We start from the raw sequence: 12,402 nt of genomic DNA on the forward strand, positions 1-12,402 counted from the left end.
TGAACACTTGTAATGTCAATACAATTATATTTGTTCGCACTCATTACCAGCTGCAAAACAAAGAACTGGCCGTGCAGAGGAGGGCAGGAAAATGCTACCCCACTCCCTTTAACTACTGCTCTCTTTGAATGTTAGCATTTTGTGGCTGATACACAGCAGTGGCAGCTGACCTATTTCACTTTAGTGTAGCAGGGAGTATTACCTGTGCATCTGTCCAGTGTCCTGCTCACTGTACACGGCCACGGTTCGAATCCCCAGTTCAGTGCAAGCTCTGAACACACGGATGGCTATTTCACCTGAGAGACAAGAAAGTGACGAGTGAGCAACAGATGATGAACTAACGGTTGAAACAAATATTTCATTTGTCACATTAAATTAAGGATGGCTTAATACTATCCTTGGACTGGGGGTAGGATCCGGATAACCCAGAGAAAACCCACACCCACACATGGAGAACACGCAAACTCCACACAGAAAGGCTAACCAGGAACCTTTTTGCAGAGAGGCAACAGCACTATCCATGACTCTGCATTTACTACCAATGCATTTACAAAAACAGCCATTTCAAAGCCTATCAGTCAGTGAGACTTATTTATATAGCAGTTGCATACAAATATAAACTGTAGCACAAAGCGTTTTACATGATAAAATCAAACCCCCAACAATATAAAACTGCTTTGTTTCTTTATTATTATTCCTAAGTGAGTTTTTTTCTTCTTTGATGTATAGCAACATACTTCATGAAATTAATTAATGTACAAGTATTAGAAGGAAGACTTATGTTAACTTAAGTAAGATCCATTTGAATTGTATGGAACAAATAAAAAGTTTAAAAAAAAACGTATTTATAAAACCATGCGCGCGCACGTCAGAGGCCAATTTCTCTCTACAACTAACTCGTAATGCAGCACAGCAGATTACCCCAGATTAATATTCATTGATCAGAAGTGACAGGAAAATCATGGCAAATACAAAGAGAAGAGGAAGTTCATACAATCAGAAATCAAGGCAAAAAAAGATCTTATACAGTTTTGTCATCAAGAAAAACTTTCATAACGCAGGCATGAACTTCAACTCAAATTATGAAAACATCTTAGTAGCACAATATACTTAATAGAAAAAGTCACTCTGATGTTGGTTTACTTGTAATTTAGCAATAACGAATATCGTGAATTAATTTTCTTATGTGGCAGGGGGTGGGTGTGTGTGTGTGTGTTTCCAAGGTGTTGGTTTCTGGTTATTCATCCATCGCAGAAAGTGGGGGTGCGCCTTCTTACACAAGCTTTATAAATAAGCCCCCAGGCCCTCTGGGTGGAGGAAAGGCACCAAGACCCAGACATCAGCTCTGCAAATGAAGGCCCTTCAGTACAGAGCTCAACAAGTTCCCAGCAACAAGAGAACCCTCTCTGCTGATCTCCACACAGGCCTTCTTGAAGCAGCCTGTTATCCTCCCATCAGAGGCAGTAACACCAGTGCCTGATTAAGAATCAACCAAGGACCCAACTTAACTGGGCCTAGCATAGCATCACACAAATTGGCTAAGCATAGACTGTTTAACCTTGTGAAATATTGTATTGCTCTTACTCGGTGCATATGCGTTGTTGTTATGTCTAGGTTAGTTCCGTTCTAAATGTGCATGCTAACCTCTTATCTAATCTGGCACCTCATCCTACAAAAGTGGCCTGAACAAAGAAGCGGCCATCTTTGACTCTTGTTGTGGATTCATTGTCAACCGCCATCTTGATTTGTAGGCTACCTCTACCTGATATTAGCCATTTGGTCTGTTCACACAGAAACACACACACACTGTATATAGTTACATTTAGTAGATATAGTTTTTCAAATATTTGATGTCTTTTTAATAAATGTTTCTAGAATATGCAGTCTGGTTGGATTAATATTGCACAAGTGTAAAAATTGCAGAACTCTAGTCCTTCAATTCAAACTAACTATTAACGTGGCATTAATCATAATCCAAATTGGTAATCAGCTAAATTCATGGGACTAAAGCAGTGAATGGGCTATCTTTTCACTTCTTTCGAAGGGTGGTGCACCGAGGATAATACAATAACTGATACAAAGGCCCGATATGGTTTCTCACTTGATACAGGGTAATGATCCCCCTACACTACAATAGCTTAAATTACCCAAATAGATGAAAATACTAACTGAGATTAATTAATATAGAGCATTAAGGGAAGAAAAGATGAGTGAAATACAGTATTAACAGTCTAAAAGGGCAGGGGGGCACTAAAAGACAATCTGGAATAAGAGAAATGAAATGGAATTAAAAGATAAAAATAGGCAGATACAAAAAAAAAATAGTGTTATCATTATTATTATTATTATTATTATTATTATTATTATTATTATTATGAACATTCTGTGCTGCCCTCAGGTCATCAGGGAGGCTGTCACATAAACATGGGCCATAGTTAGCGGTCTTTTACCTGGGAGTTTTAGTTTTTACTTTTGGGATGATTAAAAGACCAAAACTAGAAGATCTGGGGCCTCGTTAAAAGCTCATAAGGTTAAAAAAAAAAGTCTGATAAATATGAAGGAATATGAATCAAAAGCAATAAAATCTGAAAAAACTTTGTGTCATACATTTGCAGCCGTTACATTGGACCTGTGTTTAGTGAAGCATTTCTGTAAAAATATGGGCTTACAAATCCAATTGTTTTTCTTTTTCCGATATCTGATTGAGTGATTTTGGCTGATATCGTTACAAAGATGAGAATCCTATTCGGTCATACCCACATGAGATGCCAAAAAGAGAGATCCATTTGGTGTACATCATGATACTAAGCAAAAATACCAACAGACTCTGCACCAGGTCTGCATTTATTTTATTTTTTTACTTTTATTTAGTCAAAGGACGTGGAGTGTAACATCTCAGTATATGACAAGCAAAACACTGCCTAACTTTTATGATGCTGTCACAAGGGCCAAATACTTATTTTTCATGTAACACATGGGTGGAAGGAATAAAAAAAATTTTAGTCACTGAGAAGTAGCAAGATGTGCTCGATGACGAGGACAGTGTTTATACATTCAGCAACAGTTTATACTGCAGAACAACTGAGGGACTGTTAAAAGGACAAAGGGAGAAGACAGGTATGAAAACCCAGTCAGATGAAATGTAATTGATTTAAAAAGTGAAAGTGAAGTACTGTACTAAAACAAAGGGGACCCACAGGAGAAGCAAAAAAACAAAAACACAACTAGGGGCGAGGAAAGGGTAAAAGTGGAGAGGGGATGAAGGAGAAAGAGGGGAGCAGGGAGGAAAAAAAACAAGGAAATGTTAAATTAGAATATTAGCAAAAATAATAAACAATGGCAGAGTGTGCAGTCATGATAACCCAGTATAGATTCATTTACATGGACATAAAATTAAATGATCTGATTGTGGTGTGTGCACACATGCGTCCATCAGTCGGAATGGACTATTTTGATATGGGTGGTGTCAATTTATCAATTTATACTCCATTTTCTTCTGTTTTACATCCATCCCAAACGTTATCTCCATCACTATCCTACAAACCTCAGTGTGTCTTTTGCATTGGTATGGACTTTAGGCAACACTTCCTCTAGACGCCAGTGCCAAGTTGCAGGCATCAACAAACATGGCGACCGTTGAAGGTTATTTTTTTTGTGCTTGATCCAAAATAGACAGAAGCGCAAGTGGATTTCATGACAGTGGAATGTAAGACCATTGAATGCAATATTTCCTTATGTCCACTGCGACTTTTGACAATTTGCTTCACCAGATAGCCCCTCAAATGAAACATGCCTCGTCCCACAGTGCCTGGCAGTCACTGTGTTTTCTGGCTGTAGGGATAAGCCAGAAAGCTCTGTCAGCCAGTTTTAAATGCCTGTATAGACTCTACTTGGTCATTTTTCTGACTGACTGGACTATTGACTCTATAATGCCTCCACAATTCCCAGTGCTATTGCTCTATTTTGTCCATCATGGTAAGCTCTGGGGGAAATATGGACGAAAGGCTGTGTTTGTCTCTGTCTTTTGCAACGATTATAAATGGTAGGGGTGGGAGGGATCTATGCAGAACTAAAGATTTTCGTAGCATATCATTTTAACTGATGTTTCTGAAGCTTTTTTTTCATTAGCATAAATCAATTGATGTTTCAGTCCACTAGATGGTGTCAAGTACTCACTCTGACTAGAGCTGTTGTGAGTATATTGCAATATATGATTTAGCAAATACTTTTGCAATATTGTGATAATGTCATATAATAAATGGGCCTTCATTGCCCAGAAGTGGAAGCAGTAAACAAACTCTGCGCATGTCTGTTCGTCCCCTCCCGGTCTGCTATCCACCTCATTTTCCTCCTCTTGTGTCTGTGACTTTTGTGTCTGTTTACTATTCTTTTTTGGAATGGAAATACAACAGTAACCAAACAGAAAGACATCAGGTTTACATGGATAACAATAATAATAATAATAACAATAACAATCATAAAAAGCTCTCATGGTCAATTCACAATGCAAATTAATAGAGCTGCAGCTAACGATTATTTTCATATTCGATTAATCTGTCGATTATTTTCTCGATTAATCGTTTGGTCTATGAAATATCAGAAAATCTTAAAAATGTTGATCAGTGTATGTCAAACCTGGAAATGATGATGTTCTCAAATGTCTTGTTTTGTCCACAAACCAAAAAGACTTTTAATGATTCCTTTGTTATCCAGAGCAAAGAAATGAAGAAAATATTCATATTTAAGAAGTTTAAACAATTGAAAATCTTGTTTGATCATGAATAAAGCTTCAAACCAATTCATCGATTATCAAAATCGTTGTCGATTAATTTAGTAATCGATTCATCTACAACTACTCATCCGTCTACACCTGATAGCACCAAACCAGATAGCACCAAATTTGTTTCTGAATGGGCTGTACCTCAGGCTTTTATTCCAATTGCTTGTGTTCATGTAAACATAGCTAGTGACGGTATCTGTCCGACACTGGTCAAAATCACAAGATTGGATATCGGAAAGATATAACTGTAAAAATGTAAATGAGAATCAGCAACATCAGTTTTAGCTTTTAGAACCTGTTGTGGGCTGGTTATGTCTTCTCAATAGGAGAATTCCAGTACAGGGATTTGGATTTTTTGCATTTTAACATTGTATTTTACATTTAGGTTGACTAGGACCATCTGTCCAGGGACGACAGATGTGAACTGATAACTGACAAATAAATCAATTAAATAAAATAAATAAAAGTTGGAGAATTGTCTTTGAAATAGCTTAAAATGGCACAAATGTGTTAGTTAACCGATTCATAGCTTAAAGGCTAAAAAGGAGTGTATCAGACCTATATTGGTATCAGACACAGGAGTCCAGTCTCTGTCCGCATCGCACACAAGGTGAACATGGTCTGGTGCACTCCAGTGTGAGGAATGTGATCTAATGCGGTGTGGAAACCTCATCACACTGATATGAAGGATTGAGATTGGCAGTAAGCCCCACTGTGTAACAGTGTGAGTATGTGGCAGACAACCCAATCTATTGGTAGTCAAATTAACAAATTAATAAATCTATGGGAGGCTAGACATAAATGTATGAATGCATGCACTTGATTATGTGCAGCAGGGCCAAGAGAGCACCACATGTCCAAAACTGGAATTGAATAGAAAACCCACACACAAATCAATCTGAAATAATGAAAACACAGGAGGCAAATCAAGCATTTCTTTCTTTTTTCTTAAACCTATCCATATAGAAATTATACAATAGAATCTTAGAAAAGCAATTGCAGTTGGGAAAAAAATAAAAAGCAAAACAGCTGGAAAGCATAAGCAAAAAGAAGAGGGTACGGGGATTATACGTATTATCAGTGCATATTAGTGACGTTGACACCACACGTAACATCCACACCGGTGACTGAGTATTTCGGAAAACTCATAATCTATAATTTTATTTTCATTTCACACTGCACTTACTGTGGTGTCAAGCTAGGAATAAATAAATGTTATCTTTGTCTATATAATTGGGGGTTCCAATTTTCTTTTCATATATTACACTACATAATACTTTAGACTCTAGGGAAAGTTTAGACATCCATACTTTTATAATGTATGTATTCAAAAATAAATGACTCTCCAACACTGGATAGTGCACTAAATTTAATAAGTTTAACATAAACTTGGAAGGATGTGACAGCAATTCAACCTCAGTTTCCAAAATGCAAAGAAATTCACCGGCTTTGAGTTAAAGTAAACAAACTCTATATAGTTAGTTCAGTCGCCCATATACAATGTGTGCTTAATATTACAATGTATCGAGGCAAACTAAATGGTGGTCATTAAAAATTAAGATTATATGTTCTTTTGCCTCAGGAAGAGTCATAACTTTATTCTTGCATTATGCATGAAATGGCATTAAACTGTGTTTAATTTAACAGCATGATCTTAATTGTCTTCCACAGTGGAGAATTAGAAGTATTAGGGCTGAGATGGGAGTGGGGGTCTTACCTCTATTGGCCACCATGACCTTCTTGATTGGTCGATACTCGCTCTGAGGGGCGGAGTGGGAAAAACGGGAGAGAAGACATGCGCGCCTCACGGCCAACAGGCTGAGGCCACCTCGGACCATGGCGAATTTCAACATCCTAAGAGAAAGAAAAGAAGTGACTGTTAAGCAGAGACAGTGTCACTGAAAATTGACCGAATAACAATCTGTGACAAATAACTATACTTGCTAAAGATTGAAACAAATGGATAGATGCTTTTTTGTGACAGGACGCCCAGCGGCAATTTTGAAATGTGGCCATGCTGACATTTTGTAACCAGATGTTAACAGATTTTCCATAAAACCAGGCACCAATTGGCAATCCAGCTGTCACTCACACTGCTCTTCACTCATGCTTGTGCCATATTTTGTCTATTTTCCTCTGACGGGGAGCATCATTTGCAAAACTTTACTGTCACACAACCATGGTAACACCATTTTGGTACAGAATGCTGCTGTTAAAGAACACAGACATATATAACTGGCAGCATATATACTTAGAGATATGACAGTCAACTCATCACCTCGTCACAAGATGTCGACTGTCAAATTTTAGAATTTGTATTTTTTTTTTTTAGGATTAGTATATTTTTGCACACATACAAATTAGTGATAGTGAATTTGTCCTGCATTTAACCCATCCTTATTACACACCAGCAGTGGACACAAACAACCCCGGCACAGGAGCAATGTGCAGCACTTATCTGTGAATGGGGAGCAATTGGGTGCCTTGCTCAGGGGGGCACCCCAGCCTTTGTTCCCGGGGTTAGAAGGTCCCAGCGACCGACCAGTAACAAGCACAATTCCTTTCCTCTTAGCCATTGCCTGCTCACGTTTATTGTTGTAAAAGTACTTGTATGTAAAGTCTTACTGTATTTAAAGACACACTGACATTAATAATATTTATTTTATTTGACAAAGTTATGAACACAATCGTTCTCAGTTTCCCCTTAACTGCTGACCAGGAAGCTGTGAATCTGGATGCAAACTTCAGCATCGTTACAGACTCCAACACTAATTAACTTAAATATCTTGTTTGTTTTACATGCTTTTATTGTGAAGTGTAAGTGTTCTCTGGAGTAGAATGAGGGAACATTTATCAGAAAGTTGAAGATGTAATGTTGGAATAATGTCCACTGTGGCTGTTTCCATACTCGTGAAAAGCACCTGAGGGTATTGTAAGGATCACATATATTCACTGTCGGGTTCTGTGATTTAAAGTGCTCATTGAACTGTAAAAGCTTGTAAGCGGCACTGGCGTCTTTAATTTTTCCAGGAGCTTTTTCAGCCAACATGGCACCGTGAGTCACCAGACTTTAGGAGATGTATTGATGAAAATTTGAAATTAGCCATTAGCCTCCACCTAATCTCAAATTAGAGTTATTTCTGTACTTTTTTATTGCAGACTATTTATCAGTCTATATGAAACAAACAATTCTTATTAAATTATTATTATTAAATTTTAAGCTCATATTATTGACCACAACTTAACAGTTGTTTTTTCCAAAAAGTTTGACTTTTTCCACAGACCTGTATGACCAGATTAGACACTCATTTGTGTTTGAGACCCCTGCTCTACACCATCAGATCTACATTAAACAAAGCACAGATATCTGAACCAGAACCTATAAAGGTCACTTTTTCTTTCAATCCCTTTGTACTTAGCACAAATCATGTTAAACAGGTGCTTACAAGATTATAATGCTTTAAAATGTTTAGAGAGACTAGACCTAATAAAGCGTCAGGCTGTCACCACGGGTTGGAGTGTTTTTCAACATTTAGAAGAAATCCTGTCATTCTTTGTCATTAAATGTCATTGTGTATAAATCATTCAAGGCCTGTGTGTGTGGCCCTGGCTAGTGTTGCTCATTTTTGTTTGCGAGTAAAACCAGCTTCCATCTGGCCTTTGTTGGTTTACAGGATGGCTGAGAACCATAGAGGATACAGCCTTCATTGGCATCTAGAGAACAATAGACTTTTAGTACTGGACAAATACTAATATAACAGGGTCATGGCTGGATTTAACAAACACACATGTGAGCTTTTTATTGGATTAAATAACATGAAATGGTTATTTAATGATTTTAAAAAATGATATACATACAGACAGACATAGCTCATACCTGTTCCAAGTAGTTTCAAAAAGACAGCTGAGATCAGATACTGCTCTGTTTACTGCCAGCATTCAATCAGCAGCAGGTGTGTCTAATTTAAGAGCAGTTTCCCAGTGTAAAGGCATTGGTTTTTCCAGCCCAAATAAATGTATACAATACACAATACAAACTCTAACTAAACCAAATAAACAATCACAATCAGTCCCACTCTAATTCAATTTGGACAGAAGGACAATTGCTGATATTTATCGTCCAAATACAAAGCAATACGGACAGTAACAAGGGTGACACATACATATAGCCACACTAGCTTCTTAATGTGATCAAACAAACAAATAATTTGTGACCAAACAAATTAATCAAGAATCCATGGACAGACTAATCTAATAGCTATATTTTTCTTCAGTGCCCACACTTGGTGTAAGAAATGTCTTTAACAAAACAGAATCAAAATAACTTTTTCACTGAACACACACACACACACACACACTACTTCACAATCACATTACTCTGATGGCTGCATTAGTAATCAATGAAAGCAGACAAACTTACCCCACAAACACATGTCACAGCTACACCCAGACAACGTTACCTGAACATTAACACAAATGAAATTACAAATAACCGACAAATACCTCTGTAAACGGTCAGCTGGACTGATGGGAGCTGTATGACAGTGAGCCAAATCTAACGAGGCACACACTTCTGGTGTGACCACATCGCTTCACCTGACTGACAGTGCTCTGCTGCCACACTGTGTTCAAAAAGCAGCAGTGCAGCCAACAACTATCTTTGGATTTTACAATCATTAACAAAAAACTACATTGATTAGAACATGTTTATTGACACTTCTATGCTAAAATACAAACAAAAATATCATATCCTAAACACAACTGATTCAGATGAATAGCTCATTATGTCAATTAGCAGACAATGGAATTGAGTACAATCAGCCAGGGGTGGAGTCAAACTTGCAACCATTGCGACCATGACGTCTTTCGCACACAGGGTACCGGTCTTAACCACTGAGCCACTCCACCCCAGTTATCAGGCTTCTGCAGAGCTTGGTGACGAGCTGACCATCTGAATCAGGTGCGTTGGAGCAGGGCAACATCTAAAACATGCAGGGCAGTGTTCCCTGAGGACCAGGGTTGGGATATAAGATATGAGAATGAGACATACTTTTCTGGATATGCACCCATTAAATCGTTGAATAACCATGGCCTCTCAAAGGAGACCCAGGTTTGATGTGTGAGTCAGCAGCTACTTTGCACACATACAAACAGAGCAGCTAAAGCAAGGCTAGAATACCACCAACCACTAGTGTAAAACTACCAAGGTTTTGTTCTTTTGTGAATACTCCGAATGATGTTTATAAAGCTTTGAAACAACTGACCAATGTTGATATTAGTTAGGGATGCACAATATATCGGCATTAATACTGTTATTGGCCGATGTTCGGCATTTTTTAACATATCGGCATCGGTCCAATGAGTAAAACTGCGCCGATTTTAACAACCGATGTTTATACCCGTCTAATTGCTGTTTGTGTATGTGTCGGGAAGGGGAGACCATGCGGCATTTGTTTGGGCATATGACAGTGTCAGTGACGCAAGTGCAGCACAAGGTGTGTGTGTGTTGAGGAGAGAGAATGTCAGCGGTGTGGGCGTTTTTTCAGGGTGTCGATAGAACTTGCAAAGTCGAGGTAATGTTGTTGTTGCCAGGAGGAAGGGTTGTTGACTTTATTTACGTACCCAGTATAGATGCCCTTATCTCGGTTACAGTAACTTTGGCAGGGTATTATTTTTATTTATGTTCATGTTTGTAATTTATGATCCAAACTTTCTCACAGGAGTTTAGTGAGTTGAGGGAGTTAAACTGTACTGTAATTTAGTTACACACTTGCTACAAGTGGTAAAGGTTTCTAAAAACCTTTACTTGTAGTTGGTTCCTTGTGTCTTATGTGACCTTGTTATTTGGAGGCAAAATATGTTTTGAAAATAAAGGAAGACATTCAAAAATTCAGCTTGCATGATTTTCATTCTGTACAAACTTTTTTTTAAAACATATATCGATATCGGTAGATATCGGTTATCGGCCATAGCAGCAATATTAATATCGGATATCGGTATCGGCGGAAATAGTCATATCGGTGCATCCCTAATATTAGTATATTCCATGGGCAAATCAATTAATTTATTGCTAATTATATATACATGATAAAAATGTAATGCAGACATGTGGGAAACAATTTGTACCTTTGTACCAAGTTCTCATCCTTATATAGGATAGAGAGTTGTTAATATGCGTCCCTGTCTATCTTCAAGTATTTCTTGAAGACCCAGCTCTCTGTCCTAGCACTTACCTTAGCCCCTCCCTTGCACTTAGATGCACTGCTGCACTCTCACCCTGTCAGTCCACTGTTCCTATTTAGTGGATTTCTTTCCAAGACTTCTTCTACGGGGAGCTTATTCCCCCTTTGTAAGTCGCTTTGGATAAAAGTGTCTGCTAAAGGCTTAAATGTAAATGTAATGATTCAGTGGTGACTTGTGGTGAGGCTCCCTCACATTTGAATCTATTAAACACAAAAATTATACAACAAATCAAATTGAAACTGCAATATTTGTCAGGAGAAACACAATTAGGTATTCACCCTACTCTGAACTGGTGTACATTTATATGTTAAAGACCTGCGGTCCAGCTGTCATGCCCAATGAGTGCTGCCTAAACCTTAACATTGAACTTTTCAGGGTTACACTAAAATACTCACAGTGAAATGCAAATTAACTACATAGCTCACCTAACCGATTTTTTGCAATATAAAGAGTATCAAGTAGGGGTGGGTGATATGTATTGTTGTTGATAGTATCGTAATTGGTGTTTTAATGATGTGTAAATTGACATTACCCAGTATGTAAATTACTTTGCATATGCCCATGAAACACATACTAAAACTGCACACATTGGCTGAATGCATGCAGCAGAAGCCCTGCTAAAACTGCAAGGCACATTCATTCTGGAATGGCACATTTTTGTTTTTGTATGATTTTGTACAATACTGGAGATAGCTTTGTTTTTGTCTTTGAATATTTACTTGAATGCTTACATTGTTTCGATCAGCAACAATTAATGAGTTATCACGCAAACAGTTACAATCACATTTTAAACATTGAGCTAATTCATTATCGAAATCCAAAAAATATCAAGATATTATTTTTTGGCTAATATCTCCCACCCCTGCAGTTAAGTGGGTTGGTCCTCCTGGATCCCAATACAGATCATATTAGTTTAGATTTGACATTATTGATCCCAATTCACTAGTTACAGCTGCAGGGATGGGAACAGACAGTACTACACTAGGATCAAATAATAATAATAAATAATATGATAAGCATTACTACAAACAATGGAACAAGGATGAACAGGTGTGCAAAAACCTTTTATAAATATCAAAATTTAATATAAAAAGTGCTAAAATAAAAATGTTTAACCCTATTCTGTACCTATTTACTATATTACAGTGCACACCTGATAAGTTGTGAAAGTGAGCAGAACAGAAGGAAAATGCAGTGAGTGACACACAAAGTAAAAGTCAAGTAAACACAAAACAACCCGCCTGTTGGTCTCCAGCAACAATATTCGGTATTTTACCGAACCATTCGAAACGCCCTGTTCGGTTCAATACACAACAGCAAACAACGGTATTTTGCTACATTTCGGCCCGTCAGAAAGCTTTATCAAAACTTTGTACACG

At 37.7% G+C, this 12,402-nt stretch overlaps 1 protein-coding gene across 1 annotated transcript in view; it reads right to left on the reverse strand.

Annotated features, from left to right (window-relative positions):
• The window catches only part of LOC122766696 (pyruvate carboxylase, mitochondrial-like), a 329,387-nt gene that overhangs the window by 309,253 nt on the left and 7,732 nt on the right, over nucleotides 1–12,402 (reverse strand). The window contains exons 2-3 of the mRNA XM_044021770.1: nucleotides 6,498–6,634; nucleotides 203–296 (exon numbers count right to left, since the gene is read on the reverse strand). Of these exons, the coding sequence (XP_043877705.1) occupies nucleotides 203–296; nucleotides 6,498–6,634 (231 nt within the window). The remainder of the gene's footprint in view (nucleotides 1–202; nucleotides 297–6,497; nucleotides 6,635–12,402) is intronic.

This window comes from Solea senegalensis, linkage group LG3 (assembly GCF_019176455.1).
Source record: "Solea senegalensis isolate Sse05_10M linkage group LG3, IFAPA_SoseM_1, whole genome shotgun sequence".
Classification (NCBI taxonomy): Eukaryota; Metazoa; Chordata; class Actinopteri; order Pleuronectiformes; family Soleidae; genus Solea; species Solea senegalensis.